This window comes from Phaethon aethereus, assembly GCF_964289735.1.
Source record: "Phaethon aethereus genome assembly, chromosome: 15".
NCBI lineage: Eukaryota > Metazoa > Chordata > Aves > Phaethontiformes > Phaethontidae > Phaethon > Phaethon aethereus.
Genome location: NC_138591.1, coordinates 14,851,044 through 14,878,246, shown reverse-complemented (window position 1 = coordinate 14,878,246; position 27,203 = coordinate 14,851,044). Strand labels below are relative to the sequence as shown.

The 27,203-nt window shown below is 36.5% G+C and overlaps 1 protein-coding gene across 5 annotated transcripts in view; it reads left to right on the top strand.

Moving 5' to 3' along the window:
- Positions 1-27,203, top strand: part of RBFOX1 (RNA binding fox-1 homolog 1) — a gene marked incomplete at both ends in the record, with an annotated part of 1,321,463 nt that overhangs the window by 1,006,160 nt on the left and 288,100 nt on the right. For 3 of the 5 annotated variants that reach the window (XM_082006866.1, XM_082006872.1, XM_082006868.1), the window contains one exon: positions 26,351-26,449. The exons of the other annotated variants lie outside the window; for them this stretch is intronic. In XM_082006866.1, the coding sequence (XP_081862992.1) occupies positions 26,351-26,449 (99 nt within the window). Of the gene's footprint in view, positions 1-26,350; positions 26,450-27,203 lie in introns of those variants that run through there. 5 annotated transcript variants of the gene reach the window in all.

Here is a 27,203-nt window from a genome sequence, read left to right as displayed (position 1 = left end):
CAAGTTCACATGCACACAAAAACTGGAATATTTATCTGCATGCTGTGATTCAAGTGAGAATAGGATTTTCCTGTTCTTACCTACAGCTGTTTCTCTCATACCCATGTTGAAAAGAAGTCTTGCTTTCAATTTATGCAGTATAAACACTGGACCCTGTGCATGGAGTGTATTGGCACATGTAGAAGAGATTTTTTTAATTTGCGCAAACAGTGTAATATATCATACAAGTTTGCTGGGTTGTAAGAATTTTAGATCACTTTCTTCAGGAAAAATCTGGACTCTGGAGAGGTATCAAATTTTGTTGGAACTGGGACAAAAGTGAGGTGTGCACAATAATTGTTTAGTTCATCTCTGGACAACATTTTAGGTGTTGTGAAGGAAAAAAGCAAGAGGAAATATAGTTGCAGTCAGAGGTCAATGTAAAGAAGTACAGGTAAATCAAAATCATTCTGCATTGTAACTAACTTGCTTTTCTCATTTTGCCGTGTTCTTTTTTTTTCCCCTACCACTAACCTTTTCATACCTTCTTCACTTATTTCTAGTGTTGTTAATCCAAGGTAACCAAATGTAGTTTAGCACATATAAATACCAGGCAAAAATGTTTAAGATGGAAAAGTCTGAGGGAAGTTTACAGTGTTGTACTGCTGCTTCCTTGCCTCCAAAATTCTGCAAGGCAGATAAAACATCAGAAATCTCTTGGTGAGGTTGGTGTAGGGTCTGTAAGAACTGCTGTAACAATTGCAAAGGTGATGTGATATCAACTAACTGGCACGCGTAATCAGGAGACTGTTTGGACAGGAACCTACCAGTGTCAATAATATGCCTCGTTCTGTTTACCTGAAACAAATTTGGAATTTACACAGAAAACTAATGGAGTCTCTGGTGTCTCACAGATTTCCTTGGCTTTATCTCCTATGTATAATTAATGTAAGCAAGTGAGCGAACGAGCACTTTTCTGTAGAAGTCAATAGGCAAGTATGTTTTGGAAAATAAACTGCTAAGATTAATTGCAAGGCTACCCACCTGAATATCCTGTTTAGAGACTCAGAAGGAAATGCCAACCCTTTAATAGCCAAAGGATTTCTTTATTAAAAGTTGTTCATAATCTAAATAAAATTAGATACCAGATTGGACTTCAGATAATGCTTTGTTGTGACTGTACTAGTTTTAACAATTGAAAGCTATTAATTATTGTAAGAGAATAATTCATATGAATATTGATCTTAATCTACTCGGCTAGCTTGTTAGTATTCTGCATAATGATGGCCAATTCCAATAATAATTAGAAAAATGCATCTTCTAAAATGTACAGTGGTTAACTAGTCAGCAGGAAGATTTAAATGAAAGTTGTGTGAACTACTACTTGGAAAAAACCCCAAAAATCTCTCAGATGGGAACATGATACAGTTAAGGACTTTTCGTTTTGCTTTGCATTTTTGTAGTCATTTTAGAGATCATATATCTTGTGAGTCTAAATTTTTATTTCTGTTTATTTAGCAAAGTGCTGGTTATCAATATTTTGCCAATATTTTAAAATGCATTTCCTGAAGGGAATAAATAATATGTGGTTTGTTGGGGGGGGGGTGTGTGTGTCTGGCTTTTAGAAATATTTTGAATCTGTTGGTTAATTCTGTCTGCACACCTCTGTTGTTGTTTTGACTGCCACCAATGTCACATCTGACAATATTGATCTAAAATGTGAAGCCAGTCTTATGAATGGTAGATAGGAACAAGGAAGTGCAGGAAGGAAAATCCTGGGTAATCAAAGGAAAGAACTTGTCAGCACATGCTGTGTTCAAGTTGAGACAGAGGTGTTTTTCTTTACCATTTTAGCATGAAATCAATGGGGAATGCCTACTTTTTTAGATGTGTCTGAGATTGCGCAGCAAATGGTCACCAATAAGATTCTCAACTGCCACACAATCTGGCATAGCTCCTTTTTGCTCTACAGCTCCCAGTTGCATTCAGCCCATTGTTGATGTGATGCCACTTTTTGGCTTCTTGCCCATCTGTTTTAGTAATTACTGTCATATAAACTGATATTTCTAAACTAGAAACCATGTTGTTGCGAGATAAACCCATTGGAGTTACCTTTTGTGATGTGTTAAAGCAGTTTATCAACTTGTTACTTTAAAATATAAATGTTCCATCAACATTTCCTGCAGTATATAGAGAAGGATACTATAATTTTTCTGAACACAAGACAATGGATTATAATGCAATATAATCAAATTTTGAAAATGCTTCCTTTTTGTCATTGTAATGGTACTTTCAGCATTTTAGTTCTTTTTTTAAGATCACAGAAGAAAACAGTGTCCTTGAATAAAATATTTGTAGTTCTGGCAGACATCACTTTTCAAGTGTAAAATATACAAAGAAGTGGTTTTCCCTATCCAAATTATCCATTAGCACAACAGGACTATCCTAAATTACATCATTACATATATCAGCTGAAGTACAAAGGTTTCGGGAGGACAACATCAGCTTTATTCTGACAGAAATTGAATAGAGTCAAAGGTGAGTTAAAAGAAATGTGGCATCCAGGAACAGACAACATCCTATGATCAATTTAACCCGTTAACAAACCCAGAGGCAGCGGCAAAGAAGCCAACACAAATGTCAGTGGAGCGTGCCAAAGAGCCAGATGCCATCACTGGAAAATGAATTCCACAGCCTGGCATGTGTGCCTTCAGCCTGTCATCCAAAGAGGAAGAAAAGCTGGGCAAGCATGGTATTTCTGTGGTCTGTATAGAGCATGTTTCCCTCTTTTCCCTTTACCTCTCTTCATAGCAGTGTTACCAGCTAACTTGTATCAGGCATATTAGTAACAAGTTTAGAGAGACACAGGCATTTCTGTATGCATGTAAGTATGTATAAAAATGCGTATCTCTCTACATTTGGGCAGGATGGAATAGAAAAAGGGGGAGACCAGGGAAGGAGGCAGAAGAATACAGAGCAGAGTAAAACCAGAGCAACACATAAGATTATGGAAATAAATGTTTACCTTTCATACCTCTTACAGTGTGTGTTTATGTTAGTATTTTCAATAGTGAAATTTCATAATTTTCCCTAAGTCAGAACTCTTCTGTAAATCAAACAAATTCTTGATGTGTACTCTTTGCAATGACATTCCTCCTAGCATGTTCAAAGAAGTAACATTTGGCAAATTTAATTTTTCCAATTTAAACTTAATTCTTTTATGTGAATATTCATATCATTCTGTTATACCTGGTTAATATATCTATATGTGCATCTAATATTGTTTGATTGCTTCTTTTTAAATTGTAGGAATAATTTCTGTCGATGTTATCAGTAGTTAGACTTTTCTTAGTAGGTCTAACCATTCTAAACTACTAGAAAAAGTGCATGCAATAATTTGAGTGGCCTCCAGTGACCGTGGGGCCACTGCAAACTGTATACTGTAACTAGTAACTGGTAGTCCTTTATGGTTAGCTAGTAGCTAGCTGTATATGTATAAAAGGTGTATTATCGTATTCAAATGTCTGTGTGTGTATGGATTGGGTAGGGGGATAAACACTGTGACTTCTGATAATTTTCAGTTCTTATGTTTTCAAGCCTGTGGAAACATTTGTGGGAACAGAGATTTTGTGAACAATCAAAATCCTTTTTTTAAAAGTGAAAATACAACAGTAGTAAATATGAAATGAAAGTGCTAATTAATTCAGGGAAAACTCTTTAAAGATATATTGATCAGAAAGAGAGGGACAATTTGAGGTGAACTGTAGAGTTAAAATATTGCTTTTCAAAGCTTAAAAGAGCTCACAGATGATTGTTTTTATGATTCAGCTGTCAAACATGGTTGCAAAGACCTAATTTAAGGCAGATGATAAAGGTTTTGGATGAACACTCATTCAATATGCTACCCCATTGACAGAGCAAGCCGCCTTCTTTGTAGGATAGTGCTGGATTCTGAAATGGAACACAGTAGGTAGGAGGAAGTTGAAAAGACTTCAGAAGCTATCATCTGTCTTAGAACGAAAGGATTTTTTCCCCATTTTAAGTTTCAGTATCTTCTGTCCTTCATGCATTCAGTACATACTAAAGCTGTTAAGAAGATACCAGTGTCATGGCATGAGGAATTATGAATAAGTGCAAAGTTCTGGTTAGAGTTGGTCTGGACAAAAGAGGATTATTGCCTTCTGAGTTCTTATTTAAAACCTTCAGGTCCATTTTTTTAGGTTGAGTAATCATTGCTGAGGACAAGAACTAATGAGATGTTATCACTATCATTTACATTTTAGCAGCAGTGGAGTTTTAAAATTTTTAATAAATTATAAAGATTTTGACAGGATGATAGAATTGGCACTGTGCAATTTAAGGTTTTTCTATCATAAGAGATCCATATGCATAGATCTTTATAGTTCTTTGAGAGTTAAATCTTCAGATGCCTTACCTTAGAATAAAGTCTTTATCACTTGGATTTGAAATTCCAAGTGTGTCATCACTGAAATATTGTAGCTTTGCAGTATTAGATTTGAGTTTATTCTTTCTTCATTGCTTTTTCTTCTCCTTATTACAAGATAGTCTAAAATTTTTTCACTTCACTTTTTTACACTTCAGTGCTTCACAGACTTCACTACCAAAACCTTGCCACATAAACTCAATATACTTTTTCCTTTTAATTTTTCTTGATGTTTTCATATATATTTTAGTTAAGTTATAACAACATAGGAAGGTGCAGGTTCTGACTCTCAGGAGGAATAGCTGCAACTGAATTCTTGAAAGATTTGAAAGCAGCATACCACAGAGCCTTGAATAATTTGATATGTGTTTGGTAATTTATCAAAGATAAGTGGCTGGTTATTCCAACACCCAGCGAAAGATTCAGAGTTTTAATAAAATGGAATCACAGAATGACAGAGGTTGGAAGGGACCTCTGGAGATTGTTGAATCCACCCCATCTGCACAAAGCAGGATCAGCTAAATCGAGAAGCAGGCACATAGGGACCAGGTTCTGGGCATCTCCAAAAACAGACACTCCACAACCTGTGTGAAAACGCTGTTCCAATGTTTGATAGATCCTCCTCCCAATAAAAATGGTTTTCTTATGTTTAAATGGGATGTCCTGTTTGTCAGACTCTGCCCATTGCTTCTTCTAATTTGCCTGGACAGCAGTGAGAAGTGTCTGGCTCTATCTTCTTTCCTCTTTCCTATCAGGTATTTATGCACATTGGTAAGATCTCCCTGCACCTTCTCTCTTCACAGCTAAACAGTCTCTGTTGTCTCGGCCTCTCCTTGTACACAAGATGCTCCATTCCTTTAATGATCTTTCTGGCCCTTTGCTGAACTTGCTCCAGCATGTCCATCTCTCTTGTACTGGGGAGCACAGAACTGGACACAATACTCCAAGTGTGGCCTCACCGATGCCGAGTTAAAGGGGAAAGATGACCTCCCTTGTGATCTGCTCACCAGGCCTCTTCCAACACAACCCAGGATGCTGGAGACCTAGATTGCTGCAAGGACATGTTGCTGGCTTGTGTTCACCTTGTCCTCCTTGTCTTCCTTTTCTATAAAGTTGCTTTCCAGCCAGTTGTTCCCCAGCCTGCGCATGTTCATGGGGTTTGTTCCTCCCCAGATGCAGGACATGGCATTACTCAGTGTACTGTTTTCATCACCTTCATTACCAGACTTCATCACTTTGTTTGCATTTGTAGTAGTAGTAGCATCAGTAGTTTTTGTATTGCTTTGAGTAATAGATAAAGTCAGATTTTTCAGGTTTTTCTTCCTGGTATTTTGTAGTTTGTGGTTCACTGAACAAATTATTCAAACATCTTATTACTGTTTCTTTAAAACTTTTTGTTTATGCTACATCACAAAAATGTTTTGGATTTTGAACTATCATAGGCATTGGTGTTTTGTGGTATTCATGCTGAACTCCACCTATGTTGTTTAAATGTTTTTTCTTTCCTTTTGCTTTTAATTTCTCTCTTATCCAAGATATTTAATATCCTAAGATTTTCTTTGTTACTGTCTGCTAGGAAATCAACACATAACTCGTATGGCTCAATTGTCACTGACAGTCACATTACGGTTATAGCTGCTAGAGGTGAGCTTTCAGTGCCTTGAATTTCAGTGACAGCCTGTTGCCTTATTATTCTTTGAAAACCCCAATACAAAAACTTTAGGTGGTTACATTTTAATTATAGGTGTTAATGAGTTGGAGGAAGGATGAACCAAGCAGGTGCAAAGCTTCTGAGTCATAAAGTTTAAAAGTACTTTAAACTAGGGAAAATGTTAGTGATTTTTTTTTTTTTTTGCAATTTGCAGTGCTCTATTTCCGTGGCTGTAGGTTGGAAACAGATTGGATGTCAGACTGCTTGTCGGCGTTTGTGTTAGTGGTTTTATATGTGGGTCGTTTCTCAAGTAAAGAATTTCGCATTTATTGTAAAAGCTAGTAAGGTAATTTTCACATAGCTAGCTAGGTATTAAAATACAGAAGATGTAATTAACGTATAGAAAGAATTTCACAGAATCACAGAATCACCAGGTTGGAAAGGACCTTCAAGATCATCAAGTCCAACCATTAATCCAGCGCCACCATGTCCCCTAAACCATGTCCTGAAGCGCCACATCCACACGTTTTTTGAACACTTCCAGTGATGGTGACTCCACCACCTCCCTGGGCAGCCTGTTCCAATGCCTGACCACTCTCTCAGTGAAGAAATTTTTATAATATCCAATCTAAACCTCCCCTGGCGCAACATAAGGCCATTTCCTCTTGTCCTATCACTAGTTACTTGGGAGAAGAGGCCAACACCCTCGTCGCCACAACCCCCTTTCAGGTAGTTCCAGAGAGCAATAAGGTCTCCCCTCAGCCTCCTCTTCTTCAGACTAAACAACCCCAGTTCCCTCAGCTGCTCCTCATCAGACTTGTGCTCCAGACCCCTCACCAGCTTCGCTGCCCTTCTCTGGACATACTCCAGCACCTCAACATCCTTCTTGTAGTGAGGGGCCCAAAACTGAACACGGTATTTGGGGTGCGGCCTCACCAGTGCCGAGTACAGGGGCACAATCACTTCCCTACTCCTGCTGGCCACGCTATTTCTGATATAGGCCAGGATGCTGTTGGCCTTCTTGGCCACCTGGGCACACTGCCGGCTCATATTCAGCCGGCTGTCAACCAGCACCCCCAGGTCCCTTTCCGCCGGGCTGCTCTCTAGCCACTCCTCCCCAAGCCTGTAGCGTTGCGTGGGGTTGTTGTGGCCAAAGTGCAGGACCCTGCACTTGGCCTTATTAAACCTCATACAGTTGGCCTCTGCCCATCGATCCAGCCTGCCCAGATCCCTCTGCAGAGTCCTCCTATCCTCCAGCAGATCAACACTCCCACCCAGCTTGGTGTCATCTGCAAACTTACTGAGGGAAAAAACTTTTGAAAACGTAACCTTTTGTATTGGAGAAAAGAGACTCCTGAAATGTAATTAGCTATGAGAATATTAACATTTGAACAAACAAACTCAAAACACAATGTTTGGTGTGTATTGAAAGGATTTGAGATGGTAAGTTTTAAGTAGCTTCGGACTCTCTCTTTTCTTTCTGTTGCTTCTATCGCAAAGAATAAATAAAGACTAATTTCTGTGTGCTTGAATAAACATGTACTGAATCAATCTATGTGCATTTTTACACCTGTATCTGTAGCAGGTGGTGGTCTATTATCTTAGTCGGGTTTATACTTCACTTTTTTGATCTACCTTATCATCACACTTTAGAATATTACTCAAAAAACTGAGTTCTGGCTCACTAGAACATTTTGAGCGCATGATTTACCACTTCACAAAAATTAGAATTGAAATGTCTCTTTTATGTCAGACGATTAAGACCTCTGTTTGAGCAGTTCTGTGAATTCTAGTATGAGGAAAACAGTCCAGTGTTTTCAATATTATAATCTATGTGGTACAGGTCCCTAGGGGATGCATTATTCCCTCCATACTTACTGCCTCATTCTTAGTCATCTGAAACCTTTTTCCCATGAACAGAACAACAACTTTTTAAATGCCTAAACATCATATGACGTCATACTAAGAGGTGTGTGACAGCTACCAGCAAACACCATTCCCCTCTGCCTTAGTGCCAGAAACTCCTTGATACTACAGGGAAAAAGTGATGGGTTGGAAGTGTTCTGTACTAACAATATAGAATTGCTCTGATTTGTGCTGTATGTTGAATCAGTCCTGTTACTTGGTTATGCAGATCTTACTATATCATTTTTATTTGTTTACTTACAAATATGCTTTTAAACCAGTGTGGCTTTGCAGGTAGATGTTTATTTGGTTACAGGTTTGTTTGTTTATTTTGCTTAATCTCTTTAAGTAGAACAAAAAAATAAAATCATAGTTAACTGTGTAAGTTTATACTACATTAGCAAATGTAGCTATAAAGTAAAGTTGGTTTTGTTAAATTGGTACAGAGATCAGCATGATAGGAGGAAGACTTGAGCTGGAGCTGTTTGTTTATTCTGTGATATTTTGGATGCTTGGTATGTTTAGCTCCTCTGGAGCAAATCAAAAAAGGCTACTGTGAGAAAGATTTGATGGCTATACTCAGAATAGTTGGCAGAATAAGAGAACAAAAATTAGGGGCAAGTGGAAATTCTCAAGCTGAAGAGGTATGAAAAATGTTTGTAGCTTGGTACATGCAGTAATGGCTAACAGCAGCATTTTAGGGTTAATGCTGAAAAAAAAAACCCATAAGAAACCCAGAAAAAGAGTCGTTGCCCTGAGTAAGGCAAGAGGTAAGCACGGTGTAGCGTGTGTTTTTACGGTTAGATCAAAGAACAAATTTTGGTGATGACAGAAAAAAGTAATGATTTAAAATTACTTTTTGAGACCACTTAAAATAGTATAATTTACACAATTTGTCTGGAAAACAAGGAAATCTGTTCTTATACACATTTATTTTTATGATGAAGGTTTATATGTCTTTATAAATGAAGAGTACTGAGAAAATATTTTGCAAGAGTGTATGTCTTACTCTGTGAAATAACTTCCTCTTTACTATTGGCTGTTCTATAGGTTAATTGTGGTTTATAGCATGGTTAATTCAGATAAGCATTAAAGGTGTGTAAAGACATTTTTGTCTAAATAGTACAAAACTGAGCTTTGGTGTTTTACTACTCCATTTCTTTGGGTCTTGTTTTTGTTCAGTTTAATGATCCTGTGAGGATACGTTTTTCTCAGGTATATCCAGTTCTGCGTGAATTCAGATTTTTCATCAGTTAGTATATAATGAAAGAAATATACCACATAATATAAACCTAAAATGACCAAAATACAGTTGGAATTCAGAAAAATATAGACACAGGGCAAAATATGCACTAATAAATCCTGCATGAAAGCATCTAAATACTTAATTTTACATGTGTAAAGCTTTTGTTTTGCCATGAAAGGTCTAAAATATGTCGCACTATTGTATGTCTAGGATATAAATAATCTCATGACAGCATCATTCTAAAGTTCATGCATGTTTTTAAAATGATTCAGTGTTCTCCTATAGTTTTCAATTTTATCCAGATGCCTTAGTCACACCGAAAGCACATTACTGACCATTTTGGTTTTCGTTGTGTAAGTCTTAATTCACTTGCAAGTTAAAACTGTACTATTTTCAGTTGAGCTGCATATCACACCTGTTTATAAATAAAGGTAAAGATTGAGGGTTTTTCTTGTGTTTCAGTCTAAGATTTATGAGGATGTTTTTTCTTTAAATAGACTCGACGAAACAGAGTAGTAGGCTTCTGGCACAAATACTGCACGCTACATGCAATTGATGATTAATTCTTCCTTTATCAACTGGATTACTAATATTAGCATATCCATTGCTCTGATCTATTGATATCAAGGTAATTGGCTTCTAAATTGTATTTATTTAAACAAAATCTGAAAACAACCTGCAAATTTGTAACAAATTTGTAATTTCTGTGTAGAGGAGTCAGTTATCTTGCTTTGGAAAAACCTTTTTCTCATTACTGAGTGTATATGGGATAGAGAAATTGGAGGAATGAAGGCTTTCCTTCAAAATTTGCTTTCGTTAACATGAGGAATTCTTTCAGGAATTTAGTGGGTGGAACACTTCTATGCAAATACATGACATGGAAGAGAGTTGAGTGTGTGGGTACTGGGTTGTGGAGAATGCTCCAAGTTTCTAATCAGTTTCTGTCTTAGAATGTTTTCTGAGAGGTAATTATCCCCAGTAAAACTGGCCAAGGTCCTGCTTGCATAATTAAAAAATTTTCTTCATAACTATTTGTTTAAAATAGGGTGTATTTTTTCCATAATTTCAGAGCTTCTGACTAATTACTGTTTTAGTTTCTGAAATTGCAAGGGGCCAGCATTTCAGTGGAAGAAGAAATTATCTCCGAGTGTATTTTCCAGTGTGTTAAAACCTTGCAGTGCTTTAAGATGAAAGCAAAGGGTAAGATAACATATTTAATTTAAGCATATCACATTTTGGAGATAATTTGTAACTGGAGATAACTGCCATTTTTTACTTACAATTTCCGTGCAGAATAATCAAAAGCTGTCATTGACAAACAGATCTATTTCTCTGCAGTGAATCTGAATGCGAGTATCAATAACACAACATTCCACCAGCAGAAGAGTCTATTATATTATCCTCATTGGATGAACGTATAGTCCTGCATACACGAGATGCGGCCAGGTGACTATCCGGTTGTTGCTTCCAGTTGGGCGAAAGTGGACTTGGCTGTTACTTTACATACTTTCAGATACCTGCCTGCAAAGGAAATGAACAAATAATATTTTTGTCTATAATGAGTCCCTTAAAAACAAATCTTAGGCAAGTTATAAATGATGGATTTTGCGCTCTCTCCAGCTCCTTGTGTCCCTCCAGCGTCACAGTAAATTAGCTTAAAAATTGTGACTTCTATGTGTGATTATTTTGAGTTGGTATCTCATATCTTTGTTTTCATTTGCGTAATCATTACCAAGAGTTAGAAGGCCTTGCCTTTAGTAACATGACGCATGAATCAATATTTCATAACTTACTTTTGGAAAGAAACTATAATTTTGTTTTTCAAAATTCACCTTCGCAATGAAGGCAGCATAACTCGCTTCACACAGACAAGCTACCATTTGGGGTATAGTATTTTGGAGATACATCTTTTTTGTAGTGTCTTTTCCAACATCTTCTGTATTAATATTAAGTCAAATCGAAGTTCATGTACACTTGCTGCTGTATTGTTTCACTGAATGTCATTTCATATCCTCTGCAAGTTTTTTAAAGATTTTTAACACTTCCCCAATAAGAATGTATTAATGAGAGAGAATCATTTGGGATTTAGTGTACAAAATCAACTCAAGTTGCGAGCACTGACATGTTATTCAGCTTGAATCTTTTACTATTTTTTTCTTCAGTCTTTTTGTATGTCAAGGGATAAAAATTGCTGTAGAATGTAAGAAATACTGTGCCACATGCACATAAGAATATATCATAGTTGGCATATCTGTAATTTAGTTGTAAGTATGAAATTCCTATTAGGAATCTATATATCATATTAGCAAAACAGTATACATCCTATACTATATTATTTTGGTAACGTGATAGTTACATTTGAAATGGAATCCAAAGGTCTTAATTGGCATCATACTGAGAATTACTTAATCGCATTTTCCTTCTTGTCACTGACCTTATCTCTCTCCAGCCCTAACTACAACTGTCTACATTGCAGCAGGTGTGGAAACTGACCTAATAGGTTTGCGCAATTTCATTTTTTAAATCCACAGTGAAGAAAGCAGTTTTCAGACTGTCTGTCCGGAGTGCTGCCCCGCCCCCTCCCCCCCCCCCCAATTTTTTTTCCACTGTAATATGAAGCTTTGAGTTTTCTATCAAAATTTAAATATTATTTGTGGGGACTGAGAACTCGTTTGCCTGTAATTTAGTACTTTGTATTTAATTTTGTTCCCTACTGTTCCTTTTTGGGTTCTTTTTTTCCTAGTTGTATTCTCGGCTTGGAATGGCAGCTTCGATCTGAACTTTAGCCATCCTTCTGTTTGTGGCCTAGAGCATGAACAACATCATCAAGAGATGGGGAAGCACAAACCTGGGACTATCACTCACCTTTTATAATTACTATCAGTCCAGGCTAACCCTTGAGATGTGTAAAAGATTTTAGAAGTAGGTAAAATATTCAGGGGGAGAGGATACCTGAGAAAGGAAAGCAAGACACTCTTTCATGCCAGATAAAATTCCAGCCATAAGAAGCTCAGACTAAGAAAATAGAAGAGAATTACAGAGTATATTGACAATACTGCATGCTGTTTACTTTAGGTAATGAATAATAATTATACATATGTCTGTGTGTATGTATCTTCCAGGATAAACTTTTTTTTAATACACACAATTACATTGTGTGTGTGTGTGTGTATATATACACACACAAACACAAAAGTAATTGACAACTGGAATTTGATGGATTTCTACATACTGTTAAGAGTGCCAGGGCTGTGTAACTTCCAGGAATAATAATACAGAGGAAAATCACTTCAGATCACCTTTTGTTTCGGTGGCATGTTTTAGAAATCACTAAGAGTGTTTTTTGGTACTGTGCAATAGGGGATTACATCATGCTTTCCCCAGTCCATGTATCATGGTACCAAATGTATGTTGGAAAAACAATACTGAGAGATTTTTTTTTTAAAATAACTATAAAAGGTATATAACAAGTGGCATTCTAGAAACTGGGTATTAAGTTTCTCCTATGTGATCCTTTTGGTTGATTTCCATATGAACAGAAACCTTGCATCACAAAGACTAAAGTTCAAGGCTTCTTACTTGGCAGCAAGGACTGTCAACAAGAAAGGCATTCATTATTAATAATGAAAAAAGTCGTATCATTTTTCATCTTATCCAGGGAGAAAAAGGACAAAGAGACATCAACACATTAAACTGTGTAGCTAACCCATTCTGTCTTCCCTAAGCCGTGGTAATGAATGTGATATATGCAGGCAGAGACAATGTATGCTGCCAAAACATGTATATTTGTCATGCAATACAGCTTTCCTTTTTAGTTATCCTAGTGAGAGGCAATATTTGTTTAAACAGGAAAATGAATGTATTTTCCAGCTGTGAATTCTGTGTCAGGGCACACATTTTAAATGAATTTCATCTCAGTTCCTGGGTGTTTTCTTCTAATTACATAGATAATGTGTCATATTTGCGTTTGAAGTTAGTTGGGTAATCTGAACTCGGAGTTCCTGTAGAGAGTAGTTATTTCAGTCCAGGTTAAGTATCTGGGTTTGTGGTTAATCAATACAATTTGAATACCTCACCTCTATTCTGAACTACAGTAAGATTATATAAATAGATAATTTTTTTTTAATAGAGCAAAATATACTGGTTAATATGTATGCTAAAAAAAGCATCAGGATGCTTTTTTTTCCCCTTTTTCCTCTTCTTTCTTTTTTTTTATTTTTTCATTTTCTCTCTCATTTTCTCTCTTTTTCTCTTTTTCTCTCCTCTCTCTTTTATCCTTTTTTCTTTTTTAACTTAGCAGCTTTTGTTTCATTACGTGTAAATTGTCTAAGAAGGTTCCCAAGTATATAGAGGGTATTTATGGGGAAACTTTATTATGCTTACAAGTAACATTTCTAGGAGATAGGAAAAGAGACTGGAGCAGGGCAGTGGAGCACAGAAGAGCCTGTTCTGTCTGTAGTTCCCTCCTGCTGACATTGAAGCTTTGTAGAGGACAGAAGTGTCTGATTTTGTTGGAGCAGGGATGAATGCTAGACTAGAGAATAAAAAAGAATGAAGATGAGGAACCAAAGATTTCTTATTTTGTAATTAAGTCATTCCAGTGGGATGTACTATGTTATTTCGACTCTACATACTCAACATTGACTGAGAGAGAGTCAACGTGTGTGGGGGAAAGATGCATGTAATAAAATGTCAGGCTGTATGAATTCACATTACACAGATAAACTTAGTTCTGGTGTTTCATAGGCTTTGAGTATTTAGTTCACAGTCTTAGTAATGTATGTAATGTACTTTTGTCAGTATGCTTTATATGGGAATGTGTTGGTATATAAAAACATTTAGGGGTGGGTACATATGAAAAAAGTAAAAATTGTAAAAAAAATCAAAGTTTATGGTGTAATTAGGACTAACCCTGGGTGTACAACTCCATTTTGTTGATCAGATTTTTGGTTTTAGCTTGAATGGAATAAATGAGATCTAGAGCAATCTCAGAATTGAGCAAATACTTATTTGTGTGCAATATTTTTCAATGAAGGTAAATGTTAGGGACAACCTATTAAGTCAGATCAGTTTTCTATGTAACGTATTAGCATTTGCAGTTTGTTTAGGAATCCAGGGGAGGGCTGTAGTTTTTCTTTATATTAATATCATATGCAATTACAGAGGCTATAGGGTGGATTTTGGTTTATTGTTTAATCTGTGACTAATACATCTTGTAAATCCCTAACTAGCCATCATTTTTCTTAAGCGTCATTTAAAAGCATTTCTGTAGCGAACCTGATACTCATAAACAGGATTAAAATGGTTGGTGAATTATGCAGCAAGGCTGTCTTGTTCCTTTACTAAGTCTACTTTATGGCAATTTAATTATTTTGGCAAGATTTAGGGAAATAAGATTGTTAAAGTTTGCTTTTTTCCCCAAATGTGTTTCTTTCCATATTATTTCAGTCTTGAAAATCATGTTGGCTTTTCAGCAATAGATTCTGAAATATTTAAGTAAGAATGATGAAGTAAATGAAAACACACCTTGACTTTGTGTTGAGACAAATTTTCTGAGGATTGGTGGTGTGAATCAGGTGTAAATGATTATCCAGGCCTGGTATTGCCCCTTATTTTAATAATACTTTATTGCAGAAACTAATAAATGAGAATTTTTTTCATGTGTGTGAACTTGAAAAGGATCACCAAGTCCTTGAGAAAAATGATCCTTGTAACTTATCTGCAGCTCTGCAGGTGTTTTGTGTTCAGAGAGCCTAGGACTGCATTCACTGAGTGTTTAGACTTCTACTGGTTTCAGTGAGTTTGGCTCACCATAAGTTACAAACAGATTTTTTACTATTTGTTATTTGTAGTCTAGCTGCTGATTTTAGTTAGTCTTGCTTTTGTTTTTCTGCGGTTTTGTTTATCTGTGAGATCTAGAAGTTGCCATGTCTGGAGATTACTAGTGAGTCCTTGCATCTAATTTTGTTCTTACCTATTCTGTATTGCAGTGGAGATAGTTCAAACACTTGATACCTTACCTTCTTATTGACATGTAAGATTCCTACATCCCGGCAGTTTCTTATCAGTATTAGGGAATGCAATTTGGTACCAATAATATTGTCTTCTAGTGAAAATTCAAGATCCAATACTAAAACTGCATCTATTACACAAATAATATAGCTGATACAGTAAAAGATGTGCTGCATCTTAATAAGGGTTGAGATTACCTCTGGAGCGGGGAGGTTATTATATACACATATGGTCTTTATTTATGGTCATACATTACATATGGTCTGTCTCTTTAGAGTTCACTTTCAGGTAACTGGATGGCACTAAACACTTGTAATTAGATGTGAAACCCTTTGTGTGTAGGTCACCTGGCTTATGTTGACTGAGACCTGACGTTAGCACCTGATGACTGTTTGGTGGCCTGGATGAAATTCATAGCTAGTCTCAATTAGTCTCCTGCAGCAGAAGTATCTTCATCACAATTAGCACCTGTGATGGCAGGCTCAGGAGGGAGGCCAAAGGTTTGAACAGGCATGCAGAATGATCTAAGGAGTCGTTCTGAGAGGCAGTCCGTACAGGTCAGAGCTGATACAAATGCATGGAAGCATTAGAACTTGCACTATGCTGTGTTTAGTTATAAGGAAGAACTGGTATGTTAGTATCTGATGTGAAAAATTTGGCAGTTTTAATTTTGTTAATTTTAAATTGTAACTTTACCTCTGTAATAATGCACATGTATATAGGATGGTGCTTTTTATTCAATGTATGCGCTTTGTGGATATAGTAGCATAACTTAAAGTGAGTAATCTGTAGAGTCTTGGCTTTGTATTCCTTTGAATGACCACTTCAAAAACATGTTAGTGTCTGTGCTTGTCAGTTCCTCATCCCTTCATTTAAATACAGTATTTGCTAATTAATAAGGTTATCTGTTTGATGTGTTCTTTTGTGCCTTGTTTGAGAAGAAATTGAGCATGTGTTTTGGAGAAGATCACTAGCCTCCTGTCTCCAGACTATGGAAACACATCTATGCTCTGTCAGCACCACTGAGAAGAAGGCACAAGGTTACCTCTGCTAGCTTTAACTTAGCTCTCTGGCCTAATAACAGTAACGTTTCTGCTCCTTTTGTGCTCTTGGCACGTAGATGTAGAGGCCTTTCATAGCAGAGAAGTTTGGTTTGGTAGATGAAGCTAGAAAATGTTAGGTTGGACATTTAAGTTAGGACAAAATGCCTTCTCTGTGTATATGAACAATTACATACTATAATGGGAAATGCTACAAGCCGTAAGACAATAGTTTGTATGCTTTCATATTGTTTTTGAGAATGCATTTAGCACCTTATGTCAAGGCACTTTATAAATGTGTATTATCTGAGCCCCCCAATGTATTCTCTACCTCTTTTAGAGCTTTTGAGTAGCTGAATTTCATGTATCGTTCAGGGTTACAAGAAAGAGTGTATTCAAATAGAAGCAGTTGTTTGTAACCCTAATTTAGATCTTTTTTTCCTGTGTTTGTTTTGGTTTGTGGTACTATTCTATGTAGTTTTAATGAAAAATAGTTAACATAAATCATGCTGTATAAATATTGTATTGAGATATGACAAAGCAAGATACATGTACCTGACAAAGTAGAAAAGCTATGAGAGGATACATTCTTAAGCTTTATATGGTCAGAATTAAGCCAAAAACTAACCTCTTTGGCTATTGTCTTTCAGATTTGTGATTTAATCTGAGAGTCTTTGGAGGTACTGTGGAAAAACAAGTTAGAAACTGCAAAACCAATTCGGAGCTACTAAAAATAAGTTACGTTTTAAGAGTAATTTATTTTCATTTTTCTGTGACGGTTTATTTCAAATATTTGTGATTTTTTTATTTTAGTGTTAAAAATTTGATTTTTCTAAGTTTTCTCTTGAAACTATTTTGAATATCATGGCCAAATTATAAAACTTAAAGGAGTAGATACACCCACACTGTCTTAACTGTAGAATTAGTTTCAATAGGGCTAATATAATTCAAGAAAAGCAATGAGAAAGTGCTATTTATGTGCGTAAAAACATTTCAGAGTCAATTTTGTTAAAACCTTTTTTTCCCCAAAGTACATGAATATGAATGGGTTCGTAGGGAGGGGAAACTTTGTAAGTATCAAGTGAAAAGGAAAAATGTGAATTTGCCTCTTTCAGGTTTTGTTACTTGTAACTTGAGGCAAATACCCTCTCATTTAAAGACAAACAACACAAAGTAGACCTTTTAAGACTGGCATAAGCATAGTTAGAATGTAGGCAAGCTTAATGTATATGTTTTCTTTTTATTTCTAAGAATATTTGTGTCTATCATGACTGAAAGACTCTAGGGAGTAAGAGGGAAGTTGGACAATGTGCAACTACTGCTTGTTATGCTTGTAGTCATGCTTAGCAGCAGATGCAGAGTTCTCTTAAGTGTGTCCAGTCTATTTCCAATACAAAATGTGAGCATAACATTTTGTACACTATATTGTGCACATATAACATGACTTCTTTGTTTTGAGCTCTCTTTCTTGGAAATGTTTGTGTTTCAAAGGACGTGAAGGAGGTGAAGGTCCTATCCAAAGTGAAAGGTGGTTTGATGCATGAGTAGAGCATAGGGGAGTCTGGTTGTAGATATGTGAGAGAGAATATGGAGGGAATCTTAAAGAACGTAAGGAATGTCAGTAAATCCGTTTGTAAATGTTCAACAGGAGTGGATTTTAATGCCAAGTCTTGAATGGTCTGAATCCTGGAGGATGAGAAACTTGAACTTTATGCAGAAAGCAAAAGAAGTAGTGATACTGCCAAAAAGCAGCAGAGGGGAAAAAAGAGTGAATTCAGTATTACCAGTGTGGATTTCATTGACTAAACAAAGATGAGAGAGGAAAGAATTACAAGTAGGAGAGTTGAAAGATGGCCACCATAACAAGAGAGTTGATTAGTGTTGATGAAAGCAAACAACATCTAGAGAATATCGTGAAAGAATTTGCAGACTCTAGTTATTAGCTGAGGAAAAGGAAGACCCAGAGTTGTTGAATGTGACACCTTATCAATTGAAGTAGGAAAAGATTAAAAAATGCCAATTAGTGAAAAGAGGAGGGAGCTGATGCTGGACTCATGAACAGTCCTGATAGAGGTTACAATAATGAAGCAATTGGAGAGGTAGTATGGATAGGACGGGATCCCTGAAGGATTCGGAGGGGGGGAAATGGTTAGAAAAAAGCAACTACTTCTTTCAAAACCAGCAGACAGAATAAACTGGAGAAAAGAAGAGGCAAAATATTGACTCAATTTATAAAATTGAACTTTCTCACACAGTACTTCTGACCCTGTTTCAAAGCTTAATGACTAGGCCTGTATAGGCAGCTTTGAATCAGTTTCATATGTAAATCTGCCTTTATGTTAAAGTATGTAATTCTGCAAGGGTGATATAGAGCCAAAATTCTTAAGTTAAAAAAAGAAAATAAAAGAACCAACCCTTCTCCTCATAGATTCTGTCATCGGAGTGAAGTTGGGTCATGGCATCCAATATCTTTCTGCTGGAATGGTCTTTTGGGGAGTGTATAGCTGGCTACTTTGGAAAGCCTTGGTAGTGCTTCAGTATAAGCTGAAGCTCAAGGCTACAAAAACTTCCATTTTAATTCTCCCGAGCTGCATCTTTCTCTCTTTGGATGAAGATGAGTGTTTACCTAGAACCGTTTGGACTTGGCCATAAGAATTTTAGGATACTTTAGTTGAAAGTCAGATCGAAAGCCAAGAGAAAGAATTAGAGATGAAGGGCTAGCTTTTGAAGAGTCATTGAGCTAAATTTAAAACTGACTTAGCCTATCAAGTCCTCAAGGGAGCTGTGGAGGTACTGTTCATTGCACTGGAGGGATCACATACTCATGGGGACTGGGCAGGCTATAAACGGTAGGCAAAGGATAGGGGAAGTGAAGTCTTAGAAATTCAGCAGCAGTTAATGGAGGATTTTTTTGTTTGATACATAGGCATGACAATATTTAGCTCCTATACATTAAAGTAAGCTGCTGCATTGTGGACTAAGTTTGGTGGATTTAGATTCAGGCAGAATATATGAGAGATATCCAGCTGTAGACAGAATAATGAAAGGAGAAATGGTTTCATTGTAGAAGGAAACTGTGGTGATGTCCAGTTAATTTAATTCCTACAGAGAAAAGATACAACCTATACATAACAGTATAATTAATCTATCATTTATTCTCCTTCTGAGACTTGACACTCTTTTTATTTTTTTTTTTTTTAAGAGATTGATTAATCTTTCACAAAAAGCTAAAATTTCAGCAAGATGTATTTATGCTGCTGTACTATGTATACTTACAATTGCATTTGGGGCAGGGGGGAGTGTGTGTTTAGTTTTGTTTTAACTTTTCTTACTATCACATGGAAACAAGCTCTAAATTCACATGTTCCTGCTGCTTATTTCGCACTCCAAGTTAAATTCTTTCCTTCTGATTTCATAACAGCAGCAAAGAGTGAGATGAGGTGGTGCAAATGAAGGAGCAATAAATTGGGGCAAACTTTTTTTGATTAATGAATTTGTGTGAAAATTTTAATTTAAGTATTCATTGTGAACAAAATGGAGATTGTAGTACAGCAAGTGACTTGTGTCTATATAAAATAAGAAAACAAAATTTTGTATCAAAACAAATTTGGGTGAAATGTATATAGTATGTCCTTACTGTTCAGATGCTTTCTCTTTCTCCTGATACTTAACAAACCACCCACAAGTGGCAGCAGGCAAAGGTAGGCTTCATCACTTTAGGTAAAACTGTAGACTTCCTTTATTTTTTGAGTCATTTGTAGCCCTCCTATGCTACATACTGAAGCTTTAAGCTACTTAACAAGTTGTATACAATTTTCTATGATTAATATTCATTAGTTTTCTACATGACTTTTTTTATTCTAAGTTTTAAAATTTAGTTCTGAGTTCATTTTCTAAGGGCAATATTGTTATGTCTTTTCATCTGGAATTTTTGAAACAATATTATAGGGCAGGACTACACGTGACACACTGATGTCTTCTTGCTAACATGACAATATTGCAAATAACCTAAACAGTAATTCTTATAGCTGGACACTTCTGTTAAAGTGATTCTTCTGTGAAGCAGGTTTGTACCAGTGTGTCAGATTTAAAAAAATCTCTGTGTGTGTCTGTTTGAAAAAGTTGATTTGGTGTTGTGACAGTAGTGCATCGTGCGGGACAGCACCCTGTGCTTCTGAAAATGAAACGTTGAAGTGTCCTTACTGCCTTTGTGCTAGGTGAGGTGGGAGCGGGACTGACAGAAGATTTTGCTGCCCCAATTTCTGTATCATCTTCTTGGTTCTGTCTAATTCACTGCTTCTTGAGCCTGTACTCCGAAGGTAACAGTTTCGAGAAAGCTTCTTCCCTCCCCCCCATTCCCCGCCCCCCCCCCGCGTTGTTGCACATGTCTTAAGCTTTCCTAGATCAGGGCTGCTGCACTCATCGCTTCCTGCTCTGCATAGTGCGGTCCTTCTTTGTTCTGGCAGTGATGCTTGGGGCATTGGTGACGAGTCCTTTCAGAAAGCTTTTGCTACTTCAATTATCAGCCATACTGTCTTTCCAGTTGTCTGGCAATTGAGTCATTTGTGCCAATCCTACCATAAAAAGTGGATGGGAACATGCCGACGGAAGACAGTGAGGGCAATGGCAATCTCTAAGTAATTTAAGGTGCTTTGGAACCTCATCCTGTGCCTTCAGTGTGTGATTGTGGTTAGGCGTAGGCATATGTTTGAGGCACAAGTCTCCAGATAAAATACTTTTTTCTACCTTTTATTTACTCTGCAAACTGCTTAGCAGATTCAGTTACACCACCAGAAATCGGGTACAGCTCATCGTGTTTGAGTAACTGGTTTAAGCTAAGGTTGATATAAGCTGCTTCTCCACTAGATGGAGTTCCTGGTATAGCTGTACAAGGATCGCCGGAAAAGAAAACCCTCGAGTGGAAACAGCGTCTCGGGTGTGAGGGATAAAGAGGACTCGTAGGCTTGGATGTTAACCTTGCTTACTACAATGAAAAATCACGAGTAAGTCTACTGATTTTTGAAGAGACACACTGGTGTAAATTCGCATAAAATTGAATCAGGATCAAGTTGTTAGGCCTGTCTTCTCTCCATCCTCCCCCAGTCCCCTTGCTTTCTACGGAATATCTAGATACTGTAGGCCAGGAAAATACGACCTGTCCAGGAACATACATCTTCTGTTTGGAAGTGCCTCTAATTCTCTAAGGGCTGAACATTTTTAGTTAGTTAGTTACCTTCCCTACCCTTTCCCTCCCCCAACACATTGATGGGAACAAGGGCTCTTGGTGTCTTACATTGTGAAAAATCTAAATAGTTAATGTTGAATGCTTATTAAATACGTCTTAAGCAGTGCTGAAGAGGTTAACTGTACTATAGAGTCTTTGTAGACATTGGGTATGAAATATTGGAGAAGTCAATGGACATAAGAGTGCTTAATAGAGACAGAAAATTAGTGATTCTTATTTGCCTGAGGTAAGCACGAGCCTCTGTAATGTCTTGATCTTTGTGCAAAGACCTAGTAAAGAACAGCAATCTTAACAGAAACCTTAAATTAGAAATAGGGATTTTCATTGCAAGAAAATATCACCGGAAGGATATGTCACCCATTAATTGAAAAGAATAGAAGGAAAACCTCTTAGTCTTTTTGACAAACCAAATTATTTTAAAATATCAGTGATATTTCCCTAGCTTATTTTAAAAAACATAATAAACATATATAAGAAAATAGAATACTATGTAGAATAAAGGCAAAGATATTAATGATTGCTAGTAACTTGTTAAAATATGTTAATGAGACATTCTGTTTTTAAGCTCATAATATGCTGCTTTTCCTGGTCCTGGGTGCTATTTTTTTCATGTGGTGTTAGAAAGGGAGTATTTAGAGAAAGGACTGCCCTACTATTAGCTTCTGTACCACCTACCTGAATTATTTTTATACATCAACCATTTTATGAAGTTGAGAAGAAAATACATTCTTCACAGGGATAATGTAATATGCAGTTGTGATTATTTTTTTTTTTTACATGCTTGATGTCTGGAGGCATACAGTCTTTATAATACTGTATGCCTTCTATATGTATAAACTTGTTAGTGTAGACTACTGCTGAGACCAGTTTGAAGTGTAAAATGGTGTGTGGTCTTGCAGGTGATGTATTTCAGATTTTTTTTTTATTTGATGGGAAAGGTTTGACTGATTAGGCAGTCTGCTGTGATAATTCTAAAGGTTAGAATTAGAAATAGAAAAGGACTAGAATAGAAAAGGTTCTTCTAGGTTGAATGTTTATAAATGTGAAATTTGAACTTAAGTTTTGAGAAGTAGAAGTTGACTACCAGATCACAACAAATTGAGTAGACGATTTTAAATGGAACATGTAATACTAAATAAAAAAATGCATTGTAAATGAAAGAGTGTTTTTGTATATGTACGTCAGCTGTGTGAGAAATGCTGTTGGTTGTTCTTGCTTTGTTTCAGAGGTTCTTTGATTTTTATGTTTTTATTTGCATATTCAATATTGATCACCATTTTGTTGGTATTTTTTAAATGGCAGTCTCATTGAATATGAGTGGGGAGAGAGTGCATACCTGCAAGGTCTCTGCCTGTGCTATATACCATGATGCTGACAATCCAAACAGGTTGGAAAAGGGAGTGTTGCCTCTCATGGTAGTGTAGTAGGCATTGTACCTCAGATGGATCTATTATCACTGTGGAAGAACTTTTTGTTTCTACATTTCTAATTGAACTCCCACAGAGTCTGAATTGGGTTGTGTAGATTGGTAGCCTCCTTTTGTTTTGAAAAAGATGTGTTGTTGTTGTTAATTGATATCTAATTGATAATATCAACAACTGAGTGTGGGGTAACAGAGTTCAGTTACTGACCTAGCAGAGCAGCACTGAGGCAACTGGAAGATGTCATATGCTGTAGGTGAAGTGGGCTTTGCAGTTGCGCACACATTGATTTTTGTAGAATAAGGGAAAAATTAATTTGTAGATGAGATATTGATGGGGCATATGCTGTTCTGTGAAATTGCATAGTAGTTTATAGCTATACTGTCACTGCGCATGAGGATAGAAGGTCAGATTGTGTACAGTCATTCATGTACATTTGGCAAATTTGTGGTGGTACTTACTGTATATATAGCCATAACTTGGAATGTGGTTATGATTGATGGGTTGGGTTTGGTAGAAGAGTGTGTATAAACAAGGAAATGGCTTTAAAGAAGAGATATCGATTTTATTTTTATAAAAATAAAACATATTTTGTTACCTTTTTTCTCTGTAGACATAATGACAAGTTATTCTTGGAAGGGATGAAAATTGGTAATGACTTCCCCCTGCATCTCTTGAAGTAGCTGTATATAAGGCTAGAGAATTCTGTTTCTTTTTCAGGTCTCTTACACTACTGAATTATGTATGTTTATCTATTGTTTCTCTGTGTACAGACGATTTGGATAGTTAAAATATTGATGTTCCTGTTTTAATAATACAAATATATAAATGTAAGGTATTCATAGTATTTGTGGGTCATATTTTTCTTACTTTGAAATTGTTCAACATGCTGCTTTTAAGTGTTTAATCTGTCTTATAGATGTCCTTTTAGTTGTAAAATAGTGCAAAAGACAGAAGAAATTTTGCTTGACCATCACCATGTTCCAGAACTTCACTTTGGGAAATTGGATAGACTTACATAGTTCCAAACTGTTTGGCTAGGAAGCATGCTGCCTTTGATTTTGACATAATGTGGAATGAGTTGATTATTTGCCTCCTTACATAACGTATTTGTTTTTCATTAAACATGATGATAAGGTCTTATTAAAGTAGCATGTATTATTTATGGTATTTCATATGAAAATGAGCTGAAGGGAAAATTCCATCAGCTTAGGGCACTTGCAGAATAACAGCCTTTCTGTGCTAGGAAAAAAAAAAGAAGAAGAAAAGCATGACATACTCCTGTCAGAACAGGAGACTGCTTAAGGCAGAGAGAAAGGATGAAAAAAGGAGAAAGGGCATAGGGAGAGTTAATTTCTCCTTCTTCTTGCTCTCTCTTGCTCTGTGGTGTGTGGCTTTTTTTTTTTGTTTAGTTTTGGGGTTGCGTGGGTTTTTTTGGTGATAATCTGTGCTGTTCTGTATCTGGGCTGTTCTAGTACGTCTGTCCATGATAAACTGCAAAAGCATGGATGTTTCCTAAGCCAAAACCAACCCCTATGTTGTAAGTTTGTGCATGATTGTTTTGGTGCTGATTGCCGAGTTCTAAATGTATTGGTTTCGTTGCACTGACTGCTTTTGAGAAAGAAAATTATGTAATAACTGATTCTGCTGGAAAATTTTTGGTTTGCATGAGGAAGACTTAGTGGATCTAAATCAGTCTCTGAAGCTTGTGTGGGTGCAGGTATGTGTGCGCACATGTAGAATGGAATTTTTTTTCTTAATGCAGCGCCTGAGTTGCAGTGACATGTTTTGTATCTGTGTCAAGTTAAGCAGGGTCTATTACTTGTTTTTAAGGGTAGATCTTAACATCAAATGAGTTACACGGTTGATTAAATAGACTTCTCTTGTATGTGGGTTATTTATTTGTTGTTGTTAACATTAAACTCTTGATAGAAGATGTGTTTTTGTGGGAGTTAGGTATCCTGTGAAATAGGTAATTCTAAAATCTTCTGCGGTCTTTTTACAAGAAACCCCTTTAAAACCTCAGGTGTTGCTTTTGAGGTTTGACCTTGTTCCCTGAAGAATTAATATTTAATTAATTTGTCAAATTCTAATTAAAAATAGTAGTATCTTCTGTTATACTTGAGTTGTACCTAAGGAAAAAAAAAAGACACCCCTGTAATATAGGACCTCAAGGACAAGCTGTAATATAAATTATTTGATTTGCAGGTCACATCCTACTTTATTACATAGAGACTAACTAGATCTACTAATGAATAATTATTACCCCATAAAATAAAGGGGAAGAAAAAGCCTGCAAGAATGGAATACTAATTTGAGATATCACTCTCAAAGTAAAATGTAAACAATAAATTCTGAAAATTGCAAATGTAATTTTTCCATGTAACCTGATAGGGCAGTCCTTTATAATAGACTGACTAGCTGTCAAACAAATTTGTAATTTTAGATGAGATGGGTTTTAGGCCAGTTTTAAGATACTGTCTTCATCCAAGCCTGTTCCCCTCCCCCCAGTAACGTAGACACGGTATGCCATAGAATTTTGTTTCATTCCTAGTGCTTCTGCTGCAGTGGTTACACTGATATTTCACAGTTTCACTGTAATGCTTTTGTAGGCTTCTCTGGGAAACTAGATGGTGAATGAAACATAGATATAAAATTAATTTGTATTCAAAAAAGCTCATTTACTGATAGCACTATATATTTGCCAGAATCCTCTTGAGTAGCCAAGATTCTTTCCCTTCCCCACTCTGTGCTTCATACTTTTGTTCTTAGAGGGGGAAAGCCCTTTTTATGTCAGGTGTGAGTCCTGGGAGGGAAAAAAAAAAAAGTGTGAGTGTGTATGTGTGCGTGCAGAATCATAACGGGCATTCAGTCCCAGCTGGGCAATGACACTAATTGCCCAGATCTCATGGATGCCTGTGATGCAGCGCGCTCACTTTCTCTCCTTCCCTATCCTCTCCAGGGATTTTTAAAATGCAGTATTTGAATTTTGGTGAGTGGTAAAGACCCTGCCCTAGGACCCATTTGACAAATGAGAAGCTGTGCAGCATCAGCACCAGCCGACTGAGCCTCACTGAGTCAATCTCTCTCTCTACTAGTCAGCAGCTACTGTTGTGAGACAAGCTTCAGCTCTCTCTGTCATTGAGGAAGTTCCATTTGCTCATCAATAGGCTGCAGGCTGTGTCTTCTTTTTTTCCTCTCTGTTAAAAATTCGTAGTTTAAATCTACCAAGTTGCCTTAGCTGACAAATGAATGTAGGGCTCTAGTGCTGGGGGAGAAAAAAGCATTCAAGAAATACTGTTTCTTACTTAAATAATCAAAAGGAAAAAAACGTAGTGACAAGATAGGGCAAACGTGCTTGCATGCAAGCCCCCTCACTTGTTCTACGTAGACTTCAGAGCAACACCATGCAGCATCCCCTTACGGGTGCAACCTGCGTGGCACTGCCTAATGTGGGCATGTGTCCCCAGCTCTCCTGTGCCTTGACTTTTATGTACTTACAGCAGGTAAGTTTGCTTAACTTTTTCTTTTCCTATAGTGCCTGCTTTGTCAGCATCGTTTGGGGGATTTGTAATCTTGGAGGTATTTTTTCTGTGAATCGACTGTATAAATGTCTCCCACTGCGTGGAGTGAATGTTGTGCCTGCACTTCAGAATGGTGAGAGTGAATAGAAAATATTTTTAACAGAGCATTAAGCCTTTGCATATCTTTTTGTGTGTGTGTGCAATGTCTTTACTGATCGTGTTTATAGATATTTAACACAGTACTTTGCATTTCTCGTGGATACTGTAGCAGAGTTTCATCCATAAAGGACTGCTCTATATTCACTTGCAGGCATAAATTATACTTCTAATGTAAATGTGCCCAATGGCAATTTTGTTGAAGCCTTCTTTGAAGCCAGGAATTTTAAGTCTGTGTTGAAACATGCTGCTGATTAAAATCAAGCTGATTTTTAGTTCACTCAAAAAAAAAAAAAAAAAAAAAAAAATTTATAAAGCTATATCTGTGCAGAATCAATACTTCTGTCACTGAAGTATATTGGAATGGGTTTTACAAAATGTTCTGATATCAGCAAAATTATACTAATTTCTGGTCCATTTTTAAGATTTTCTTTTTAATTGATTTAATATAATTTTGCTTCTAGGTTTTCTTTTAAGTATTTCCCCCCTCCCCCCAAATTATTTACTAGTTGGTACCCTCTCTCTGCTATAACAGGAAATAAATAACTGGGTAATAACACATTATTTTTTTAAACTAGTA